Source organism: Hesperophylax consimilis, chromosome 8 (genome assembly GCF_061612785.1).
Source record: "Hesperophylax consimilis isolate HC1 chromosome 8, BYU_Hcon_1.0, whole genome shotgun sequence".
NCBI classification, from domain to species: Eukaryota; Metazoa; Arthropoda; class Insecta; order Trichoptera; family Limnephilidae; genus Hesperophylax; species Hesperophylax consimilis.
The window spans coordinates 25,584,741-25,611,009 of NC_142843.1; the positions used below are offsets into that span (position 1 = coordinate 25,584,741).

Here is a 26,269-nt window from a genome sequence, read left to right on the forward strand (position 1 = left end):
TACAATGCACTGTCAAGCATGAATGATTTCTTCTGTGCTCTCATAACGAGATTCGTGACTTATCTTGTTAATTCAATATTTACATACTATTTGTCTATTTAGTTAAGTATAAAAAATATGTTTTATACGGGCTGTAATTGCTATGAATGATATTTTATCAAAAAAAACAAATATTTCTGTTATGTAATATTGAATCATAGTTAAACCATAGTAAACTTCACGAATCTCTCTATTATTGTTCTATCATCAACCGAGCGCGCGTTTTGTTAGGATGAACAGGAATTTAAATTTGAAAGTTTAGTGCGCGTTCTGTTCGCCGACAGAACCTGGCGCTTTACTCAGTGTTGCTAGTGTGCAGTAAGCGACTCGCCACGTCTTGGGGAGAAAGTTCGACGTTTTCTTAACTACTTCGTGAACTAGAATTATAGTTTTAAATAATATTTTAGTAATGATTAGATATATTTCTTTTGCAATTCAGTGCATGTTAATACATACATTTTGTAAAACTAGCGCACAACCGTGAATCACATCAGTTCTATTTTTTTTTAAATTAGATCTCTTGTCCAAATGAGGAACTGCAGTCAATTTTTAAACCTTCTAAATAAATACATGTATATTTTTATTGTTATAGTTGGTTTTAATAATTAAAATAATTTTTAAAGTTTTAATTTTTCGGGTCTCCCAAAAAGTGCATCAAATCTATATAAGTGAACAATCACGTCACCTGTCACCCGTCTCAAAAAGTCTACGTTCTTTTTTCAACCGGCGCTATATTTTATTTTAACATGAAAGACGAAACGTTTTTTTATTCTTAAGATTACCCGCTTTTAACATCTAACAATACTTAAAATGTCAGAATTTAGTCACAAATATTATCACATTGAATCAAAGAGCAAAAAAAACCATAACCGCATCTGATTTAAACAATTTACCGGTTTTTAAAAACATGCATTAAAATATTTTCAACGGTTCAAATGTGAATGTGGACCGGAGTTGCCAATGCTCTAAAATATCTACAAGAAATGAAGAGATTTTCAAATTCCCCACAAGTTTCTTTACCTCCAAAATGACATAAAATTCTTTTTGACATAAAAAGATTAGAATTGTTTTTTTTTTCATTATCTATTCTTTTCGAAATTTCTCTTCCGTTCAGGATAAAAGCATACCTTTTTTGAAAATTTCCTGGCAAAAACGAAACATAGTATGTTCTCACAATTATTGTAAATATATTTTTTCAATGTGGTTGGATAATCTAGAAAAGCCAAGAATCCCCGCGTTTTCCTAACAAAAAGTTCTCCCCGCAAAAAAGAAATTCCTGAAAATCTTAGAAATTTCCCGCAATTTGGGGAATACTACACGATGTGGCAGCCCTGATGTGGGTGTTTTAAACCATAGATATATTACTGATGTAGATTAGTTGTAATTAGCGATGGGCACAATCGATTGAATCGATGAATCATCGATTATTTACTCGATAACGATTATTTTTTTATCAAAATGATGGTTTATGACTAAATTGATTTGATTTGATCTAGATTTGGAATTACGAAATTATTCTTTGGTAATTGTCAAATGTTGGAATGTTAGGTATTAGATATAAGGTGTTTAATTACGATATTATCTACCAACCGAAGAAGCTACGAGTATGTGAACAATTCATCTATTTTTAGAGGTTATGATTTACGACTCCAGTACATAATGTGTATTATAAGTTGGGAAGGTTATGAATAAATATATATTTGACTATTTTTGTTGCGCTGTTTTTCGAAATAGCACCCTGAGGGCGCTGAATTAGTAATAATATAAGGTTGGCGTGTATTTTAAGGATATGTATGTTTGTTGTAAATCATTGCCAATATGAAAACATTGGTTTTATCCATTTATTGCTAAGGAAGTACTTACATACGAAAATGTTGTCAAACCGAAGTACCATATTTTGTCTATGTGCCCCCCCCCCCCCCTCCCTCCCACCAACGAGACAAAAAAAAGCTGCCTCTGTCCGCAGCTAGTGCTCCCACTGAACTCCGAGTGATTAATCATTCGATTCTTTATCATGCCCGTCACTAGATGTAATTTGTAATTAATCAGCAGATTAGTCGTACCAACGAGAGTGGAGTGGTATATTTATGGTACCAACCAGTACCAACCAAACGGTCTGTTTTAATGACATGGTGTTTTATTTGTTTTCAATTTAATGAGGATTTATAAATTCAATGTATATAATAAAACTTATATATTCAGAATCGGCGTTTGTTGATTTATATTTTTAAGTCCTAATATTTTTACTGCAGTTTCAAAATATTTTTCAATAGAAGAATATTTATTTTCCCATACAATGAATTCAACTTTTTTTACCTAAAAACTACCTTAAAACGTTGGAATTACGGAAGAAAATATTTTTATTTTTTTACTTCTACTGTCGTCTAATCACCCCCGGACATCCTGTATTTAAAAACTTACAGCAGTTAATATATGATATAAATCACGATTCTATCTCATTAAGATTGGCTTAGGTGTTAGCGGTGTTCAGTCCAGCCCCTGGAGAGGAAGGTTTAATCTTAAATCAAACCATTTTTAGACATGTTATGTGACTGAAATTATTGCTCGCGTAAAGTTCGCCAAGAGGAATGTGAATTGAAGCTTTCTTCTGTTGCTTTGTTAAAATGCTAAATAAAATTAAATGTTGTTTACATTTTGCCGATAAACAAAAAAAAGTGGGTGTGTCAAGCCTACGCAAGACAGAAGTGAAACTTCTAGTTTCAGCTGATGCTTGGCGTGGCGCAGTTCGCTGGTGTCTGAGAGAGAGGAAAGAAGAGAAGAGAGAGAACGTTCGTGAGCGGCTCCCCCACCTCAACAAGGTTTCACTTCAAAAATGCCACAGCCGAGAATCGAACCTCGCTTAACTGATTGAAAGCCAACCACGCTGAGCACCAACTGTAAGCAAAGCCGCATAAATTGATTATATTATGTAGGTTCTGAAAATATGAGAGCTTGTTATGTTTTATAATGTTACCTACATCACACCCAAAATATAATATATTTTTAAAAATAATGTACAATGTACAGAAATAGAATCCCACACAAGATCGCGTAGTGCGCTCTAGCGAACGGATATTTTATCAGAGGGAGATAGTTTTAATTTTTTTTTCTGTAAATTATTACATATTATCAAAATAAATAAATTAATTAAATAAATGTAATACAATTATCATAATATACGGATTAGATAATAATTTTAATCCAACACAATAACGCAAAGCGCGCTCTAGCGGAGTAATGTTTTATCACAGTGAGATAAGTGTTTTTATTATTTTGCAATATTATTTTCTTTTAAAAAATGTTCTGACCTACTAAAAAATAAGATATTGAATGAAAAAGGCGTTAAAAACAAAAAAATAATGTGCGATGGCCGAGAATCGAACTCGGATCAACTGCTTGGAAGGCAACTATGCTGACCATTACACCACCAACGCCAGTTGTCGGGATGAGCTAAGAAGCATTTATATGTTACTTCAAAACTTTGACTAGATCAAATGAACTTTAATCGGTGGTGGGGGTACCCGCATTTTCGTTTCGGTCATGAGTCGGTTTTACTCCGGTCCTCGAAATTGCATGACGCGCGTAAAGAAGTTTCACTTCAAAAATTAAAATCACTCTCATACTTATCAGACTTTTAGATTTTTAGAATGTAATCCTTTAAAATAAATTAATATCATCGACATTACTCAACGCTCGATGAATCATGGAAGTTCATGGAGATAAAAGTAGGCAATTTACGTAAACGAAAGTATACAATTAAGTATATGTCAAATATGTGTCAAAAGTACATAGTTTCAAGCCTAGCAAAATTTAAAAAAAATTGTGCAAGGATCACATACTTCGTGAGCATAGAGCAACTGATAAACCGAACCTAATGGTACAGTCATACGATTGCATTAGTGTTTTTTTGGCGTGGCTTATGTATAGGTATCATCGTTTCGCTCGCCCTACAATCCCGTACAGACATGTCACACCAGGCAGGTGATGAGCCGTGATTTCCTAGTCCGGCGATATATGAACCGACCCCCAGTGGCGGCGTAGGGTAGATTGGTACCCGGGGCGGTTTTGTATTGAGCACCCCTACTTAAAATAAAACACCGAATACTAAACATGCTTACGAGACTTTATTTTACTGAAATATTCGATGACATTATCGACATTTATTTTCCTGTCTCTTTCAATTGATAAAATCGAAAGATTGCATAGTCGCGCTTGGCTCATTGTGGATCTTAAATAAGATTTTATTAATTTTAACTTTGAAAAGCTTCTTGCACATAAAGCCACCGAAACACAGATTGTCAAAAAAAATCTTAGACATAGTGCTAAACTCGGAACTGACTCAGAATAGCCCCATTTTACAATGAATCTGAGGAGCTCCAATGTAGTCCATTGAACTGCTACGTGGGCAGAAATGTTGGCGGCTTCTAAATGGCGCCTCAATCGTAATATCTCCAACACGATATCCTCTGCTGAAAATTCATCGTAAATTTTTAATAAATTTGGAACCATTCCACGAAGATCTCCTTCTGGTGATGTTACCAACGTTTTTGTCTGAACAACACTAAATATAACCAGAATAAAATCCATTGCCCTGTAACGATGGTCTAGTTCTTTGTAAAATCTATCGTGACATTCTAACATTGCTTTCTGCAGCTCGTCTGGAAATGTAAGACCAGCATCTCGGGCCATTTTCGCAGTGAGCAGCGCAGCAGTATTAATAGGGAGATTTTGTGCGCATTATGTAGGCGTCAGACACAGCTATAAAATATAAAAGATGATCGCACGCCAAATATCGCTCTCCATACAATTCCATGAGACCTGTCACACCTAGCGCTTTTATGCACAGATGAACCATAGACAGTACACATCTTACGCCGTAACCGCTCCTGAGGTGATATATGAAAAGTTCTGCACCCCCCACTCCGCGGTGAACAGGGGAGGGGGTCATTTTAATTTCGGAGCTGCCTAAACGGGCGGATGACAGCTGTCAATTCAGTACAAAGAAATGGAATTTCGTGGCAGCTCTCTAATTCGTCTGACTCCTTCCCCTACACTAGGAAGAAATATTTTATAGCGTCGTGTGACTGTAGAAAAGATAAGCGCTCGCGGTTCAAAAGATATCTGCTTGCGCTTTTAAAGCTGTGTGTGACGCAGGTCTTATTTGGCTGCACAAGTGTGTTGTCGTTGTCACCCCTTGGTCCTTGGTACCCGGGGCGGACCGCCCCCCCCGCCCCCCCTTTACGCCGCCACTGCCGACCCCCTCTCCTGCTTACGGCATTAGGGAGCAGCTGTGGTCATGCAGCAGTCAAGAAGACAAATCCCGTTGAAAAGAAATGACATTCAGTGCTCTCCCATTCCTCCTCTAGCACAAGCTAAGGGGAGAAAGGGGAGAGGAAAATTAAAGCATTGTGTGACAATATAACATATATAATCTGTATAGACCCCCCCCAAAAACACTTGATGTATATAGTGTCATCTGACATAGCCATTAATCACGTAAATCGAGAAGAAAAAGAAGAATGTAGATCTGATTGCACTAAACAATTGTAGATAATTTAAGTTAGGAGCATAGATATTAAAATTGATAGACCTGCCAATCAGGGGAAGAGAAGAAAATCCAGTTACGCGGAGCGCAGGAGGCAGCGTGACCGTCTGTGATTTGTCAATAAATAAATCTGACAGTATCTGTATACTGTCTGTGTATATTTATATATTGCTCGTGCAACTCGCATTGTAATATGTAATATTCTGTCCTTGAAAATAAAACCTGCTTAAAAAATTAGTATTCCTTTTTACAATTACGCGAAAATTGCTGGCTGCGTAAAAAACTTAACTACAATTCCTAAAATGCGTAAATGAAAGTTTCGACTTTTTCCAAAATGAAATATTTGGTTACAATATTTAGACACTTTTACAAATGTGTTATAATTTACCCACCTCACTCATTTTTAGCATCGCTACACCATACCGTTAGTTTAAAAATGAACATTTAGATCCTGCACAGCAAATATTTGCCTTAATTTATTCAAACCATTCTCGAAATCTTCTGGTGCCAAAAATTTGCCTACAGCCTATAGAAATGATACCCAGCTTTCATATTAGGATAAGTCTATCAGTTTGAATGTTATTGCGTGGACATGGACCTAAAAAGCCTTATTAGGTTCATGAGTTATTGCGATAATTATTTGCTGCTAATAATTAACTCAATAAAATTGGACCTAAGAAAAAGTTGGTACAATAAGGAACAGAAGTCTTTTTTTATTAATAATGACCTCCTAACTTAAATACGAGTAAATTTTTTTACAGTTATTGTAGTTGTAATAGCTAAAATAATTAATTGACAAAGTTTTAATTTTTCGAGTCTCTAAAAATCGCACCAAATTTGTTGTCTGTGTGTGTGTTTACAAACGTCACGTTTTTACGAACATCATAATATGTTTTATTTCAACAGGCACTGTATTTTGTATGGCGGCGTCGAGAATCGAGAAGTTTTTTATTCTTAAGTTTGACCGCTTTTAAAGTTGAAGAATGTTAGATAAAATGTCACTATCTCATCACTACTGTTATTGTATTGTTCAAAAGTGCAAAAATACATCTGTGAACCCACCTGATAAACAATTTATCAGTGTTCCAAAACATGCATTATGTAGTATGAAAAAAAGGATTTGTATTACGTTTAAATAACATATTGGTATTTATAACACACTGATCATGAGGACTGTGTAATATGTAAATTAAAATCCCTTGATGATGAAACCAATTCAAAAATACGATCAATATTATTGTTAAGAAAATGTTGAATATACCAAGATCATAACCTCAAATGGGCTGAAACTTATCAAACATACATAATTAAAAATGTATTTTTTATAGCAAACTATGACTTTTCAACATCACTTAATAATGTTCTTACTTAGAAGCTTTTCTTTTACTAAATTCTGCACTTACATTATATGCTCATAAAATAATCATCTCCGTATCAACTATGGGAAGATTGTCCGCAAATATAATCAATTTCCGACCGGATTTTAATTTTTGAGGGCCTAAATGTTTCAATTCCGACAACAATTAAATCTTTTAAATACTAACAAAACCTGAGTGCAATTGGTTCAATCTCCATACAAAACCACAATGAAACGTTGACTTGTGGACTGAGTTCCGTGACCCGTGATGTCAGAATCAACACATTCACTAGTGCCTATCAAACAGTGGCGGCTCGTGACTTTTTAATATGATAGAGTGCTAAAGTTTGAAAAATTCGATATTATGGATGTTGTTTAGTCCAAAACGATTTTTTTTTTCTTTCAAAAATTCAATATGTATGAAGATTTTCAGGAAATTTCAGTTTTGCCGTGCACCGCACGGATTTACTGAAAATCTTCATACAAACCGAATATTCGAAAAAAAAAGAACACGTTTTCGGCTACATCAATAATGATAATTTTTGTAATATTGGCAATGGTATTATGTTCTCAAGGTACTATTCCAATTCCTCTAAGTATAATAAATACACTGCCGTAAAAAGTGACCCCTTTATAGGCAATTAAAACAATACTCATTTTATTTAGTTGATATTATTTTTATTTATTTTATAGTGATGTCACTTATTGGCTATATGAAAAAAGCTACATTGCCATACAATAATTAATACGGTACAAACAATTTAAAGCAAATAAAAAAACTTGTAGATTACCTCACAGATTCTGCCTAATTATCATACATATTTACGCGGGTACATAAGAAATAGATGAAGCATAATAATATATTATCTTTATACAAATTTTAGTGATAGGAATATTATTGTTTCATTTCCATTGCAACATGTACATAGTTCAGTAGCATTATGCAGACTGGAAGCTAGTGGATAATACATATAATACAGCCAGAGTTTATAATCTTTTCAATTTGAAAGTGCTTATGAAAAAATAAAATACATTCATAAATTTGAATAATCGAGTAACCTATTAATTTATTCCCGGGCATTTTTTTACCTTACAATTAAATCAAAGCTAGAACTTTATTTACATGAAATTATACAATAACATAATGTAATGATTTAAATGTACATAGTAAATTGGAAACATACCAGATGCTTTCCATAAAATAATAAATATCCATGTTGCATGGGAAAAGAACCAAGTATTTTAATAGAAGAAAGAGGAATTTTCACAAACTTAATGGTTTCGCTATAATAATTCTTTACAATATTGTACCTAATATCTCAACAATGTATATATATACACAATACTATGATGTAATTATGTCAGTTTAACAAGGTATACAAAGAACATACAAAATTATTTATGCAAGGCTTCAAAATTAACTCTGGCAATGCAATCATTTCCACATAAGCGTGGATTCGAAAATACCAGTCCCAAGACTTGGTCCAAGCGCACTCCTAACTCCCACTCCCAAATAATAAAACTTCAAATGCCGCTCATATTACATGTACATCCACAAGCGCACGGGGATTCACCTGAAATCAGGGATTTATTTAACTTGTAGCCAATTTTAAGAAGCATTGTGGGTATATCTAATAAATCAAGACTTCATTTAAAAAGTGTTCTTTTCTCAAAATTAATCAACTATCATGACATTTTTAATACAAATAATAATTATTATTGCATATTTTGGGTAAAACTTGCCAACAAATTAAGTTTATAATATTATGCACAATAATATCACATGATAAAAAGATGAGAATAATTACTGCATTGGACCAGCAAATGCAAATTACAAAAAATAAACATCAGCTTATAAAATTACGCTAAAAAGAGTTCCTCTTAAGTTATAACTTATTGTGGCATAAAACCAGCCTGTAAGGGGGGTATGTAATAACTTGTTGCTGTTCATTAATTTATTCATTCATTCCACCAGTTCTCAGACACCAGAGCAAATCAGGTGAAAGTAAGTCAGACCATAAACACAAAATAATAATGCATGAAATGTTTTACAATTGACACAAATTTATGAAAATGTGGTTTGGTTTTATGAATCTGATAAAAACAAATAAATCAAACAAAACCAGAAGTAGAGTTCCCCAACCAAATAAATCAGTAGGAATCTGCTGTCAATATGGCAAATCAAAAATGAATAGCAGGGCTTTTATTATCTCAATAAACAATCCATATTCCCTACAAATTTTCAGGAGGTATAGATACAAAGAAATACATAGGATAGATACAAATATAATGTACTGAAAGAATTAAAAAATAAAACCCCATTCAGCCAAAAATCAATCATGTGAGTGAAACAAAATATTTAATTTTATAATAAGAAGTTGAATAAATATATGAATGAAATTAAGAGTAAAATAAAAGTTATTAATTTAGATAAATACAAGCTAATAAAAATATGGGGTCAATAGTTCGATTGAGGTAGAAGTTGTTTTGAGCAAACTCTTCAAATTCAATGATTGCATATAATGCCAACATAACATATTGTTGGTAAAAAACATAATTAATTATTATTTATACGAAGATGGAAGTCATTACAGAACAGATTATTAGCTTTACCCACAAAGTGACTGCCATTGCGGAAAGAAACTTTCGTAAAACAAAGTTATATCTTTGCAACCAGAAGAGCAATCGAAACATGTAAACTGTTTAAAGAGGCTGTGTTCTTCTTCAGTGCAGAGGCATCATTAATTCTTAAAAAATAATTATATTACATGTAATTAACCAATTCACATGTCATAATATATGTATTCGGTTTAAAGCTAATGTGATTATTTGATGACACATTGGAGAGGAACTGTTGTAGACTTTACATTGATTGGCTGATTGGAAACTGGAAAATAACAATATCAAATAGGTGCAAGGCTCCCACTAATTTCGCTTCTATTATTATTTCCCAGTATCCAATCTCCCTTGCTTAAGCAATGTTCAAATATTTGAGATATGGCTAAAACAACTACACAATAGTAAATAAGAGAGATGAAACCACTACGATAATAAAATTGTAGTATAAATAATATAACTTTATTTTAAAACCATTATCGAATATACAAAAGAATCCAATGATTGTATCCAGTCGGTTATGCAGTGTTGAGCATGTAATTGTATCATAGAATAAAGATATTTTGAAGAAATCTGCAAGTACCTCATCACCATAAACAATTAAGAAAAATAATATCAGTCAAGTATGAGTTCCGTTGATGCAATTGATTGTACAATTGCATTTAGTATTTATTTGAAATAATCTTCTCATCTCATTATGAAACTCATATCATTCCTTTGTTAATTTTATAACATAACGTATTATGAACTCATCTTACCAGTCCACAAAGCTTAAGCAAAAAATATGGTTGGCGAGATTGTGTTAAGACATTTTAAAGAATACTGGTTTTCTTCACACTCAAAGGTCAATTAATTGAGCGAACGTCAGATACAAATAAGGTCTTCCTTTGCACCTAATATTATGTAAACAGGACTGATGAAAAAATAAATAACACAAAAGTCCATTTGTTACCAAAGTATGTACTTGATTGATTATAATACATATTAAGGGCCGTCTGTTTCAATGCTTGCTAGAGTAATTGCAAAAGTTAAATTTTTACCAAAATACGTTTTTCAATCAATTTAACTGCCTGTTTTAGGTCATGTTTAACTTTAGCCTTTACTTTCCGAAAACCGATAATTACTCGCCATTTTAACAGTTCTGGTGGCGGAAAGGTACGAAATTACGCGCGTCAACATAACTTATGATTATGCGGGCGACACATTACACTATGCGCACCATGGCGTGGCCTATTACAGCATATCTCTTGCTGTACACTACTAATGGGAATGTATGGCGAGCAATATGCTGACATAGGCCAAGCCACGAGAATATAATATGGTTTGCCACAGGCATAGATATTACAGAATATGATGACAGTGATGATGAATTACTTATCCAATATACGTTATAGCGAAAAGCGAAAACATTTTGAGAACCTACCCGTAAATAATACGCTATTTGGGATGACAGGCGCCGCCTGAAGGACGCATTTGGGACTGCCAGGTGACATTGGCGGGAGATTTAAACTAAGAATTACACACTAAATTGGTAAGAAACGTCGATTTGACTGCAAAATGGTAATGTTTATCTCACTTTATAGGTTTTAAATAAAGCTAAGTACGTAATATAAGTTTTATTGTAAGGTAAAACTTTTTCATTTGGGATGATTCGGGACTTCTACCGCAATATTATAATAAAGATCTCTTGTCACTTGGTGACGGTGGGAGAAATAAATTGTTTTTTCTAACCTATGAGCCATATTTATACTACAACCATTGTGACTTTATTAGATTCCATTTCACAAAGCAATTAAAATAATGGGTTCAGGCATGTTACAGTTGCAGTCCCAGACCTCAAGCTTTTGCTTGTAGGTGTCCGAATCCATTGAATTGGAGTTCTTGTTGAATAGAATGAATATCACTGAGCACTACCATCCGAGTATCTACCTATTTCGCAACCACTTCAACATTGTAATTTCTTCCCAAGAAAAATTGCTAGCCATGTTCCCGTAATAATAAAATGTAATAATATTATCACAATGTTTAATAAGGCCATGGCAATAAACAAGTAGAATATATTTCTACTAGAACTTTGATTTTTAGATTTAGATCCTAGAACTTTGGTACGGTACAAAAGTAAAAAGTGCGGGATATTTTTGAAGTAAAGTTATTGTCTATCACCATAGATCAGAGATCAAATTGTCGACTTGGCAGCAACCAAAAAATAATATGTGGTGTTTTTTCACATAATTTTGAGGAATATTCTGCTTTTTAGACTGGCCACACTAATAAACATTACTTTAGCAAAATTATACTTGAAACAGCGTGTGGTCATATTTAATATCCTTGTTACTTTAAATGACAGTTAAATTTTTAATTTAGCTCACGATTTAGCTTTCTGTTGAAACGGACGGCCCCTTAGACTGTAAAGAAAGTGAAGCATTTGAAAAAGAAAATGTTCATTGATTTTCAACCAGGGGTCAAGACTAGGACGAGTTGTTTTATAGAATTTGAACAATTTATGTAAATTTAAAATTTAAGTTCTATGAAAGTCCTATTCAAGTCTGTTATTAAGAACTGTGAAGCAAGTACTGGGAAGCAAACGGCCCATGATGAAATTAAATATAACATTCACAGAACTTGAAATTTGATGAATTGTTAAAAATTCGTGAAACAACCCGTCCCTAGTATTTGATAAGTGGATAAATACAGTGAATTAGTCCAATTTTAAAAACATAATTATTATTTGTCCAAATGATCCGTGAATTTTTTGAATCATTAATAAATGTACAAATAAATAATAAAAACACTACTTATAGTTTAAAGCCCTAGAAACATTTTATTGCAGTCATATAAAAAATATAATATACATCTTGTCTTTTTTATGTCTGATTGGAAAACTGTAATAATTGTTGTTATTCTAAATGCACCATTTTACCGGAACGAAATGTCACCATGTTTAATCAAACAAAATAAAAATGTGTGTCAGAAATGTACAGGGTTTTGCAATTAAAGATGAATGTATTAATAATTAGAAAGAATCAAGTAATAATAACAAACATGATTTAGTATAGTGACTGGACAAGGGAAAACTTAACATCTATGAACACAGCTGAAGGCCAAACCAAGTCAAATCCCCAACAAAGTAATTCTCTAGAGGTGATAAACTCTGCATACATTGAAGCAAACCAATCACATTGCAACTGCCCAAACAATAATTCCTTGTTTATACATTTATTCATATTATTTACAACAAAGTAAATGTAGCAACAATGCAAATATTTATCCATAATGTAAAATTTAAAATGATTTAGACGACCCTGTGTGATGGTTTATCAATTTCGAGGGCAGAGCTATGAAATTATTCTCCTTGGGGATCCGATCCTCCTCTAAAATGATTATTTGCATTTCAAGATAAACAATATTATATAGTGACAAAATTGAACAGCATACTTTTTACACAATATGTTTAATAATTAATTGATATTCAATAATGTGCGTTCAAGTCTCATTTATACAAATTTCATTATGATATAAATTGGATAAACAATTTGGTTAATAATTAAAATCCAAGATGTAGTTACAATACCTCACAACATGAGGTGTATGGTTCAAGGAATCAAGCGCAGAAGAGAATATACGTATTAAAAGCCTGTATAATATGATCTTGTCTACTGTATTTGAAGTGACCTATTGCAGGTGATCCAATACGCGTACGCATATGAAGATGCGACACATGACACATGAGGTTGGTTGCAGGTGAGCACAAAGTGGTTTGTCCCCTAAAGTCAGCTGATCAACAAACATGAAGCTCTCTGTGTTTGTTAAACCTATCAATTGTTTTGTTCTATAAATTGAGACTAATTACAGTCAATATACAAGTCAAAGGATATATTAATAACACATTTTCCCCATATATAAAATATGAAATGCTCTTGGGAGCGAATCTTCAAAACTTAATTATTAAAGATGAATGAATACTCACACATTCAGTCAATGATTTGTTACTTACAAAGATCACATATAAATATAAAATTGCGATAGCTTATCAAGTGAAAACAAAAGCACTTACGGGCCGATGGAGTGACATTATAAGATGACACAAGCTTTATGGTTGAGTGCTTTTAGTAGTACTTGAGTGCTAGCAAATATCACTGTTTATTATTCTTGGAAATGTTGTGGGATGCCCAGTTGAGTGAAGTCTTCCAAGAATTACTCAAAGCCTCGTCAAACTTGGATCTGAAGTGGGACAGGGCCTCCTGGTCCGTCAGGTCCAGCACCAACGTGTCTCGCAGATAGGCTAAATCCTTTTCTGAACTCAACTCTGGAAGACCCGTAGATATCATCATAGCAAATAAGGACAGAAACAAGTTTCCATGTTTTCTTAAGATCATAAATGCCTGAAAACATTTTAAAACCATATTAAAAGCTTTCAAGTACAGATAAATATTCTCTATAAGTAAACGTGAAAATGATTTATTTATCTGTTTGATAGAAAGAAAACTTACAGTTTCACAGTGTTTTTGGAATATTTGAAATTCGAGAGCCTCCTTCTTGGCGTCCTTCTGTCCTTTATTGATAACATTAACAAAATCATGAGTCAACACAAAGGGAACTCTTTCTCGTCTGAAGCCAAACTTTTCCTTGAAATGTCCCAGAATATGACCAAAATCAATATGGAATAACTGCAAAAAGAAGGAAACACATAAATACGCATACGTATTAACATACACAATGTTAACAACAGGATGGGCACGAAATATGTAAAATTACCTGTCCCGTTTTCTTTACCATGATGTTGTCTGAATGGCGGTCAGCTACTCCCAACACATAAGTAGCGACACAATACCCGGCACAACTCAATGTGAATTCCTCTATTGCTTTGTTCAGAGCGTCTTCTGTAGTATTGTGGTCACGAAGCCAGCCTGAAAAACAATGTTAAACAAGTCAATACATATTTGAAAGTTTCATTAAAAGAAACAATCTTCATCGCTGATTCTTCTGCAGCACAAGACTCACTCAGTAATGACCCCTTTTTGAAGGGCGATGTTGCTGAGAAAATTCCCTTTTCTTTTTGGATGTTGGCAATGGTTTCTGCATTTAGTACCACTTCTATCATTCCTACTCGATGCTCCATAGAAATACAGCCATATGGATTCATTCTGGAAATATAACAAAAGATGTTGAAATTGAACATGCACATAAAAATAAAATATTATTGATCATACATGGCATTAACCTACCTAAAATCATAGCCCTCATCTTTCCATAGTCGATCCATGATACGTAGCATTTGCATTGTCAGCATATCTTGTCGCAAATCATCTCCATTCTTCAGAATGATAGAAATATCTCCACCATAGTTATCCTGGTTTTCAAAAACCAGCCACAATGGTCGCATCTTGCTGTCCATGACACGACATTTTTCCACCCTAGGAAGAAAAAAATGATAATGAATAAAACACAAAAAACAGCCACGATGGTCACATCTTGCTGTCCATGACACGACATTTTTTCACCGTAGAAAGAACAAAATGATAATGAATAAAACACAAAAAACAGCCACGATGGTCGCATCTTGCTGTCCATGACACAACATTTTTCCTCCCTAGGAAGAACAAAATGATAATGAATGAAACACAAAAACCAGCTACGATGGTCGCATCTTGCTGTCCATGACATGACATTTTTCCACTCTAGGAAGAACAAAATGACGATGAATAAAAAATAAAAAAAACCAATATTACATACTTAGTTACAGAGAATCAGATTCTCAACACAACGCACAGCATCCAAAAATAGACACTTTGCAGTCTGCTAATGCAAGAAATACTTCAAATGATTCATCGGTAAATTCTATATTTGTAGTTAGAAAAATATATAAGGTTTCCAGTGAAAAGAGTTTGACTGTAAGTTTTACATATATGACATACGCACTTTGAAAACTTTATACATTTTCCTAACTTTCTGAATAGAATTTACAGATATGTACATACATAAATTATTTCAAGGGCTTAATGCCAAAAAACACATAAAATACCAATAATAATTGGAATGTCTTTTAGTAGATAACGTTGTTTGACTTTAAGCCCTCGAATTTATTGGTATGTTTTTTGTAGATAACGTTGTTTGATATTAAGTGATCAATTTGTAATATTACTTGAGTTAGCAGACTACAAAGTGATATTTAGGGCAATTTTAGAGAACTGACCATTGTTTTCTCTAAATGAAACATCAAAGAAAGTAGCTTACTTTATTCGTTTGCACTTGAAGCTAGGGTCAAGTGGGCTAGCCACACCGCTAAGAGCTTCGGCAGCATGAGACTCCATCAGGTATTCTGCCAAGAAGGACCTGGATTTATGGATATCTCTTCTTTGTCGGACCTTCTCACTAGTATCTGAAATATTCAACGGTTAATTACAAAATTCTAGGTTATGTTCTCTTTAGGTATGATGAAATAATTCATTTAAAATAACTCGTTTACCTATTAGCTTCCTGAGGCAATCATTTTGTTTGGATAGTGAAGAAAGATGTTCTTGACACCCTCGACAATAGGCTTCTAAGATCAATCCAAAACGGACAGATACGGAAGAAACTGTCATCTCAGACCTGGAAATAAAAATATAACAATGCTTAAACAATATTGCATAAAAATAAATTAATGTAATACATTTGGTGAAACTCTCTTATAAATAAGGTTATCGAAGAAAAAACTTAGTTATATGGGTTGTTGCAGGGCCTCAGGGCATCAGGACAACAACATCAGATAGCAGAGAGCATCAGAAGAGAAGACGTGGGAATCTTATAGGGGGTTTTACTGTCACATGTTCACATTCTAGAATAGGATCACTAGTTCATATGAAGAAAAGTATTATTAACCTGAGGTACCAGTAGAGGAAATGGCCTATCTTTCTGTTGGCTAGCGCTCTCTGCAGAAGGAAAACAACCAGGTCACACATGTAGTATGACTCGTGCTTCAGAGCTTGCACTAACTGCAGAAGATACAATGATAAATCTTCATCACTGAAATAAGACAAAATACAATAAATTAATCAAACTACCAAAGATAATGGAAATAATAAATACCATGTAAATATTATACACCGTTCATCGATTCCAGCCCGATAGGTTTGTATAACATTTCACATTGTCTTTTATATTAATAGCATATAAACTGAAAGATTTACTGAATGTGTACACTATAATACACAATTTACAATCCACAATAAATAAATTGGTGATCTCGACGAGCTACTTTAAAAAAACCCTTAAGACACCTTATGAGGGGAAGCTCCTTAATGTACGCAGACACTCGATATGTGAGACACCCGGTGTGTACATTCAGAGTCGAGTGTCTAGTGTTATAGTGTATGCGAATTATTATGATAGCCACACGAGTGTAAGAGCAGAGGTAATCGGATAAAACATTATAGTGATTATAAGAATGGAGCATTACCTGATATCTCTAAGGCACTTAACAGCGAAGCTCCTGACGGGTCTGTCGGCGTAGGCGTAGTCCAACAGCTCGAGGGCGCGCGCAGAGGACAGGGGGGGCCACTTGGAAACGAGGCTTGCCGCACCAGCCGACTCGTCGCGCTCATTCCACTCCACGCACATTAGCAGCTTAGGCAGCAGTTGCGGGTGCAGCTTGCAAAAGTAGTCCCTGAATAGAAACGGGGAATTGTAATACTTTGTCATTCAGATGCCACAAAACTAAGTCAGTAATACCGAGAACAAGGAAACTCTCTTATGATTCTCACGAGGGTTTCAAATTAGGTAACTTTGTAAATTTTGTTTTCAAAACCCTGAAAATATATTATTTCATAATGTTTGTTGACTCACCTCAGAGCCCATATGTTCTTTCTATCTTGCTCGTGCATTTCATAGATGGGATCCTTCTCTGCAGACTGTCTAATCTGGGCCAAGTATTCAGCGGATACATAGTCCAGGGGGAGTCGATTGAAGGTCGGGGAGCCGCAGTTGGCGTGCTTCTCCACATACTCCCGGACTACGTCGTCTGACGGATACACAATTGAGAACTTTTGATTATAGCTGTAAAGAAAACAAAAAAAAATTAAATATGCAATATGAGGTGTGTAAATAAAGTAATGAGACTGAAGACAGACTTCTATTGAAATTATAATTTCACATTTTTTGCTTCAAAGTAGATGCACAGCGCTGGGGACAGTTTTTCGACTCTTCATACCGTAATCTATCTTGGGAAAAGGAAAGTCACAAGGACTCAAATCTGTTATATTAAGGGGCTGAGGAGCCACAGAGATGTTTTTACTCGCAAACAAAATGCGTTAATTGAGAACGCTATATGGCAAGGCGAAAGAGGTTTTGGAACCATTTTTACACAGATTTTCCTATTCCCAATTCATTGGTCGAAATTAGATGAATGGTTATGAGTTAAATTCAACTCTTCCCCTACCGTTCTGACCGTCCTTCAATGATCAGAATGCACAAGGACCCAGTTTCTTTGGACATCAGTTCATCAGTTCTTGCAGTTGAAGGCCTTTTGTTGAGATTCCTACCGATTCATCTTTAATCGAGTCCCGGTCTTCGAGAATGCCTTAAACCACCTGAAAACCTGGGCCATGGACAAAACAGTCTCCATAGGCCTGTAGAAGTTTCCATAGTACTGTGCCTAAGTCTGAAACAAACTTGATAGCAAAACCGTTGCTCAAGATTTTTGCCAGACGTTTTCATAAAGCACTAGAAAAAACCGGTTGACGAAAAGAATCACTACGGACCATCAAATGACTCTAGCGAGTTCAAACTCATACTGAAGGAGCAGCAATTGGCCTGTCTCTAAGAATGAAGAATAATAAATATCAATAAAGATATCCGTTTATTAATATAGAATTAGGGAGCCCCAACTACAGACAGTTATAAATAAGCTTTGTCTGGTTTTCACATAAAAGTATAAAGCCAAACATACTTGCTACACTCAATGGTTAGGGCGGCACACTGATCCACATTGGTATTGGAGACAATGGTCCCAAGGGGGTGGAGTAGGTCTTCGTTCTGCATATCTTCAGCGTAGGTCCACATGTACAGGGTCATTGCACCGCTCTTCAATTGGTTCTTATAGTCGTAAACTGTTGTGTTGACCCAGGCAAGAGGATTAATGTACAATTCCTATTAAAGAGAAAACATATTTTCTTTTAAATTTGTTCAAAGTGAAATTGTGCCTTAGAATATATATGGGTAGGAAGAGATGTCATTGTCATAAATATATAATATTTAATAAATCAGTTAATTTGACTTTTAATAACATCATTTTACAGCAATAAACCAAGGAGCACATAGCCTAAGAATGTTACATCAGTTTCTTACATCGATACTGCGTAACTCGACACTAAATGCTAATATGGGTGAACGACTGAAAAATCTAAGGCTTAATTCAACTAACCTTATTGGCGTCCTTCAATCTCTTGCTTTTCAGTCCTTTGGCAGTTTTGGAAATCTCATAAATGACAAAACACAACCGTGCCATTCTTGGAATATTATATACTCGTAGGGGAAATGTTAATTCTTCTTTCCACGACGCCTCACCGTCCTTGGAAACAATTTGTTCGCTAGTCTTTCGGCACTCGCACATAGATTTTCCCGCGTGAAATATGCCAGCTTGGATTCCCACCTAAAATAATCGGTTACACATTACACTCACAATAAAACAGTGAACAGAATTAAACAAACTAACTCCCATTGTTAAGTAGTCATTTTGAATCTTTTATTTATTACTAGCTGTACACCGCCACACATTGCTGTAGCTCAGTCTGCATGTGCAAATAGAGAAACAATAGAGCGTGTTGCTTTTACGTCCTACAGATGGCACTGTTAAAAAAAAAGAAGCATATTTGTCCAACAGACGGCGCTGTTTTAAAAAAAAATGTATTTACCTGTCACAGGTGACACCTATATAACATAAGTATATAAATACACATGCGTATGCGAATGCAACGTTGGCGTTGTGTCAACATTTCAAAGCAATCGGTGAAGAGCTTTCCGAGGTATAAGATTTTGAACAAACGAACATTAACATTTTTATTTATAAAGATATTAAGTACCTCAACTGTCCGCGTGGCATCAATGTTGAAATTGCATACCGCTAATACCGTACAAGAAAAATAGTCCTTAATTTCCCAAGAAGAAACAGTTTTCCCTTTCTTCGGCATAGTTAGCATTGAGAATGAAGGTCTTGTAGACTTTCCCTCAATGTGTGGTACATTATACTCATTCTCCCGATCAACTGAAAGAAGAAAAATACTATATCATCACATCACTCCAGTCTAGCCTGAGGGGTGGTCAATCACACACTACTGCTTCATTCACATTCACACATACTCTTCTATCATAGGGGATTAAAACCCCCCCATCGGCCTCAGTATTACGTAGGAAGAGAATAGTACTCGAAGATTACATTCCTGGAAAATATAACAATATTATTGCACCATCTCTTTGTTCTTCAAATGTGATGTAAATAGAGATCTCAAAACATTCAAATAATTACCCCCACCACCCCCCCTCTCTTACAAATTTAACCATAAAAATGCCTAAATTCAGAGTGTAGAGCGTTTTATAACTTCGGCCAAAACAAGAACAGAAGCGGAAAGTCAGTTTCGGCTGAAAATTTTCTGAGATTCCTTTCTTTGTTTGTTTGCTCTACATGTCCATACCATCAAAATATCCTATTATTAATCTCATTCATTAAGCTTACATCAGCTTTGCATTCTTTATATATTTCTGAAACTCACTTGGTACACTATCAATGGCCAAAGTAACCACTGTGGGCACTCCATCTCTGGACAGGGTCTCCTGCACGTAGAGAAACTGCACCAGCGGTTTGTCTCCAACCAAGTATTCCTCCCTACCGCAGACCTTCAGAACAAAATCCGAAGGTTGCTCGCCCCTGGTGTTGAGGGTGTTGGCCTTCTTGGTGAGAATGGTCTTAAGCAGTTGCTGAGGGGTGATGTTGTAGGAAACGTTGAAGGTAAAAGCGGTCTGAAAAAAAAAAACATTTTCATATCTTTCTCAACAAACAGGACATGGTATAGAACAATGATCATTTTAATTATTCATTTCGGAATTTGTTGATTTCATACCGACCCATGTGGGAATGGCCTTACTGTTAACCCGCTAAACTGACGTACGTATGATATCACACATACTCCGCTAGAGCATTTCATTTATTTATTTAGAATTAACAGCACAAGTGCCATTTACATACATGAAAGTTATTGACAGTCATAGTACAATAACAGCACATGTAAGCTACCCAGTGAGGCCAACATTACTGGATAACTCTGAAATGTAAAAAATATTGTACCAAAATAAAAATATGGAAAGAAAAAAAAATTATAAGATTATAATAAAAGTTACCAAGAAAAAAGAATACACATTAGTTATTAAATGAAATAAAGAAGAAACTAAAACAAAAAACATGTTATTCAGTGATCTTGTTAAAATATGGACTGTTAAAATGTTCAATCGGTACAGATTTATATTTCAATAGAGGAATATTAAAAACATCAGCTAACATAGCATACGAGTTACCAGTGGTGTTTAATCTATATATATATATATATATATATCCCGCTACATTTGTTGCGTCCGACCCCTAAAAACTCCATAGCATTGCAGCGTCCACCGACTTACAGCGTCCGATATACGGACGCTGCAATGTTTTGACCTCAAAATTGGCCAGAACGATGCTTACCCCATGTAGAATCGTATGGCAAAAATTTTTGTGGAAGCAAAAAATGTCTCAGAATGTCTGGAAACGAATATTGAACGTTTGACATTTTGCCGACAGGTTCGCTACACGATGTATATATCGAGCAGTGTATGTTTTTATTCATTTCTACGATCTTGCCGCGTCCACGAAGTAATATAATTTTCGATACATAACGACGATCATGCTGCGTCTATGCATTACATCGTTAGAATTGCGTCCTCAAGACCGATTACGAGTAGATATTATTTTATATACATAACGACGGTCGTGCTGCGTCCACGCATTACGTCGATAGTACTGCGTCCCCGTAGCCGCTCATGAGAATATACTATTTTTAACTCATAATGACAATCATGATGCTTCCATGCATCACGTCGATAGTATTGCGTCCCAGTGAACGATCACGAGTAGATATTATTTTGAATATACAACGACGGTCATGCTGCATCCACGCATTACTTTGATAGTATTGCGTCCCCCTGGCCGATCACGTTGAAATATTATTATGAATACATAACGACGGTCTTGCTGCGTCTACGCATTACGTCGATAGTACTGCGTCCTCGTGGCCATTCGGAGTACATTGTTAAATATTATTTGAGCGTTTGGTTGAGTAAATCATCAGATTTGGCAACATTTGGTTAATTTACAACGATGCCACTTGATACTCAGAACTAAGAATCGTCTTGCGTGGTTTTTAATGCATAACGACGATTTTGCTGCGTCCACGCATTACTTCGATAGTACTGCGTCCCCATGGCCATTCACGAGTACATTTTTATAAATTATTTGAGCGTTTGGTTGAGTTAATCATCAGATTTGGCAACGTTGGGTTAATTTACAACGATGCCGCTTGACACTAAGAACTAAGAAGCATCCTGCGTAGTTTTTAATGCATAACGACGATCGTGATGCGTTTACGCATTACGTTGGTAGTATTGCGTCCGTTGTTGTTTTTTTTAAAAGAAAAAGCGTTTTTTTTGGGAGCGAAACCCGGTCGGCACAAAGTATAAAAAATAAAAGTGGTGTTTACAAAGTTATTGTTTTATTTTAAATTAAATATTGTTGTCAATTAAACAAACAATTTATAAGTTCCCGAATATTATCTGAATATAAAATAAATCTTATAGAATAAAATAAAAACCTCAAGATATGAATTGAAATCTAGCAAGAATATCGTAACACAAATTGTGAGGATTATTATTAATATATTCATAGAATTATAAATATATATTTTATCACACCTTCATAAATGCAATGAAAACTTTAACTTAAATGAAATCAACAAAAAATCAAAATATAGAAGAATACGTATGTGAAACATACAGCGAATGCACTAAAATCTAGAACAATATAATAAATGTACTAACAATCTTGCACTTAAACATAAGGAGTATAATTTGAAACATGGACGAACTTCTGGTATACCTATGTATTTAACATTATGTCCACAACCAGATTTTTTAATACTATCCGAGGCACACTCGCATGCAATACATAAAAATATACCAAGTATTCCAAACTACAAACAATATGTCACAAATTATCACAAAAATAAAAGTAGTGGAATTGTAGTCTATGCTAAAGAAAAATTTACTGATATCAATGTTAAAAAAAACCAATATGTAACGCAAACTGTTTGTCAATTAATGAATCTAAATAATTAGCCAATTAATATAATCGCATGTATCGAATACATAGCTCGTTATACCCTTATAATCCAGTAGGTACCCAAGCGATTCCTTCAGAAACTTGATCAGGGTGCTTAGGCTGTGAACATCTTGGAATAATTATCGATAATAACATCAAATGGAAAAGTCAAATAAACTCCACAGTAGACAGAATGAGAAAACTCATCTTTATGTTTTTTAGACTTAGAAATACTGTATCATTAAAAATACTTAAAGGTATTTATTTTGCACTTGCACATTCTACACTACTACAATATGAAATCGTGGTTTGCGGGGGGGGGGTGCGTATAAATCATACCTACGTCCACTTGTGACAATTCAAAAAATATTAATAAAAATCATATTTAAAAAAGCCATATAACTATCCAACAATAAATGTTTTCCAAGGTTTACCGGTTCCCCTTCTCACAAAAATTTATGACAAAAATACTCGTACATTAAGAACTTCAATTACATAAAGATTTATTTGATAAAAATAATATTCCATAATTAATTTTAAGCTAAATAATTATTTATATTGGAGGACTAACCGTACCACTAGTTCGAACTACAACAGCAAAACATCATTATTTATTTAACGGTATAAAATTATTCAATAAATTACTCCTGGATATATCTGAGGAAAATTATGACAGTTACAAAAAAAACAATTAAAAATTCTCTAATACCACCTAATAAATTTTCTTATTGTTTTAAATTATTTATTTATTTATTTTATTTTAGGGAAATCAACAGTTTACAATGTGGTTCATTTATACACGTGTAATTTACCTAACTGAGAAACCAATTGCAGATTTCCGCAATATTCTATTCTATTATGTATGTAAAAATTTAAAAACTATACTTACAAGAACTAAAAAATATTAAATTTTTCGAAGAAAGCAAACACTTAGTGGCTTGACATTATACAAAATGAAACAAATACTTTGTTTTAAACCACTTTATTTTTATTTATATTTCGTCGACCGGTTTGGATTGAACCCAAATATTGTATAAAATAAATATAAAGTGGTTTAAAACATAGTATTGTTTCATTTTGTAAAAAATATAACGTTATTCAAGAGGGAGATTATTATAACATGAGATTATTTTAACTGGAGATTATTATAACAGGAGATTAAAAACAGAAGATTATTATAACGTAATACTACATAATATATGTCATTACATAATATTATAACATTTTATGCAGTTTGGTACACGTTTAATACATTTTTAATATAGTTTTTATATTTATTTTGGTTACATCGAAGGTAGAATCAGAGAGAATGTTATTATACATATGTTGAACATATTCTTCTAAGACAAGCATTTTTATTTTACTAGATTACATGTGCGTGTGTGCCGTGTAGGTACTTTCAAATCAATTCTGCTTAATAAACTCCACATATTATGTTTCTGCTTATCATTCCTTGGTATTATTTATAACTAACCTGTTTTTATTACTTTTATTGTATTTTCTTGTAAGGCTATTAATAGTTTTTGTAATAATATTTGCAATATAAATACCTATGTAAAAATATATTGTTGTCCTCTCCTAAGCACAAGCATCTTACTTATCAGAAAAGTGATTTAAATATTATTTAATATTATGTTGTAAATATTGTAACACTAAAGATGTTAAGAAATAAAAATAAAAAAAATAAAAATTATTTTGAACTTAATGGTATTAATAGGTTTAACTCATTAATTAAAATATTGCAATTTGAGGTTGAACTAATTAAGTTAAATATAAAAACAGATATTATTATATTGAAACGTAACGACAGAAGTTCTGCGTCGATGGTATTGTATCCTCGTGACCAATCACGAGTAGATATTATTTTGTATACATAACGACGGCCGTGCTGCGTCCACGCATTTCGTCGATAGTATTGCGTCCCCATGGCCGTTGGCGAATTTGTACATTTTTATGTATTGTTTGAGTCCTTGGTGAAGCAAAACCCCAGATTTGGCAACATTCAGTTCATTTACAACGTTGCCACTTAGCACTCAGAACTAAAAAGCGCCTTGCGCGGGTGGACATTTTTGTAAGATGGTTTACAGTGGACGGTAAATTGATATCCCGACCTAAAAATGTCCGACCGCCCTCTGCAATGGAGCGAACTGGCGCGTTATGAAATGATACATTTTTACTAAGGATATCGTTGTAAAAAAAATTGTCGCACGCCTGCGCCCAGTAGGTACGTTTGTATACAAGGTGCAACAAGATATTCATTAAAACTTCTCACTATCAATAGACAGTTTGTTGTCAGGTCTGGTGTGTTTCTGGATGTCAAAAAAATAAAACATAAATATATATACATATATTTTTTATATACCGCACAAGAGTCTCAACCGCTCCCGTCTGGAACAGCGAGACTGTGGCATTCCCAATCTGAGTACTAAGGTGAAGGTATTGGGGAGGGGAAGAAGATGAGGAAAAGAAATGTAGAAAAGTACCTGGCTATTTATATCTGGTCACCAAACACGGCAAAAGCTTGGAAATAACGTTTCCATTCGGAATGGTGGTCACACACCAGGGCGATACTGAGAGTATATTTCACTCTGGAACGTGCTGCAAACACACTTTATATTATGTTTAATGTATTAATTGTGAAATGACACAAACAAATAAAAATTTATTTGCGCACGCCGGGTTTGACCGTCAGATTACGGGCTTCGGATTGCGAGTCGAGAGTCTTATCTCTCAACCACAGATGCTGTAATTAATTAATTAATTCACTATGAACGTGAAAACTTCACTAGAAAAGTAAGAAATATTTTGTGTTGTTTATTTATTTGTTAATTTATTTATTACACCTAATAGACGTTTACATTCTAGTTTAATAGTTGAGTATCGCAGTTATTATAAATTCTTCAAAATTAAAACAATAGAAAAAACAAAATAGAATGAAAAAAAAAAAATGTTACAACAAAAGCGTATAATAAAATAAGATACATTGGTAAAAATGATAAGAAGTCTCACATAAGTAGATATTCAAAATAAAGAAAAGATTGCAAAAATTATATATGTCTATTTGTCTCGATATATAAAAGAATTAAAATAAACAATATTTATATTGATTATTTTTAAGGTGAAATATATCTCCCATATCAGAATAAGTCATGTAATCCTAAGGGGTTTAATAATATAAGGGGCATAACAACGGCCTAAATTTACCTTTTGAAACTCTCAAAACAAATCCAAGAGTCTTAAGGGCCGTATATACGGAAGACGTAAAAATTAAATCGACCTTCAAAACGCCATGTAACAAACAAATAATATACACTCGGACGCAAGAATATATTATTCA

At 34.0% G+C, this 26,269-nt stretch overlaps 1 protein-coding gene across 1 annotated transcript in view; it reads right to left on the minus strand.

Annotated features, from left to right (window-relative positions):
- Positions 1-7,593: 7,593 nt before the first annotated feature.
- Positions 7,594-26,269, minus strand: part of Pi3K92E (phosphatidylinositol 3-kinase 92E) — a 34,740-nt gene continuing 16,064 nt past the window's right edge. Inside the window, exons 4-17 of the mRNA XM_089634023.1 lie at positions 20,303-20,549; positions 19,616-19,797; positions 18,958-19,185; positions 18,484-18,683; positions 17,382-17,591; positions 16,996-17,202; positions 16,419-16,562; positions 16,024-16,148; positions 15,792-15,936; positions 14,783-14,971; positions 14,559-14,701; positions 14,313-14,464; positions 14,048-14,224; positions 7,594-13,939 (exon numbers count right to left, since the gene is read on the minus strand). Of these exons, the coding sequence (XP_089490149.1) occupies positions 13,691-13,939; positions 14,048-14,224; positions 14,313-14,464; positions 14,559-14,701; positions 14,783-14,971; positions 15,792-15,936; positions 16,024-16,148; positions 16,419-16,562; positions 16,996-17,202; positions 17,382-17,591; positions 18,484-18,683; positions 18,958-19,185; positions 19,616-19,797; positions 20,303-20,549 (2,598 nt within the window). The 3' untranslated portion in view covers positions 7,594-13,690. The remainder of the gene's footprint in view (positions 13,940-14,047; positions 14,225-14,312; positions 14,465-14,558; positions 14,702-14,782; positions 14,972-15,791; positions 15,937-16,023; positions 16,149-16,418; positions 16,563-16,995; positions 17,203-17,381; positions 17,592-18,483; positions 18,684-18,957; positions 19,186-19,615; positions 19,798-20,302; positions 20,550-26,269) is intronic.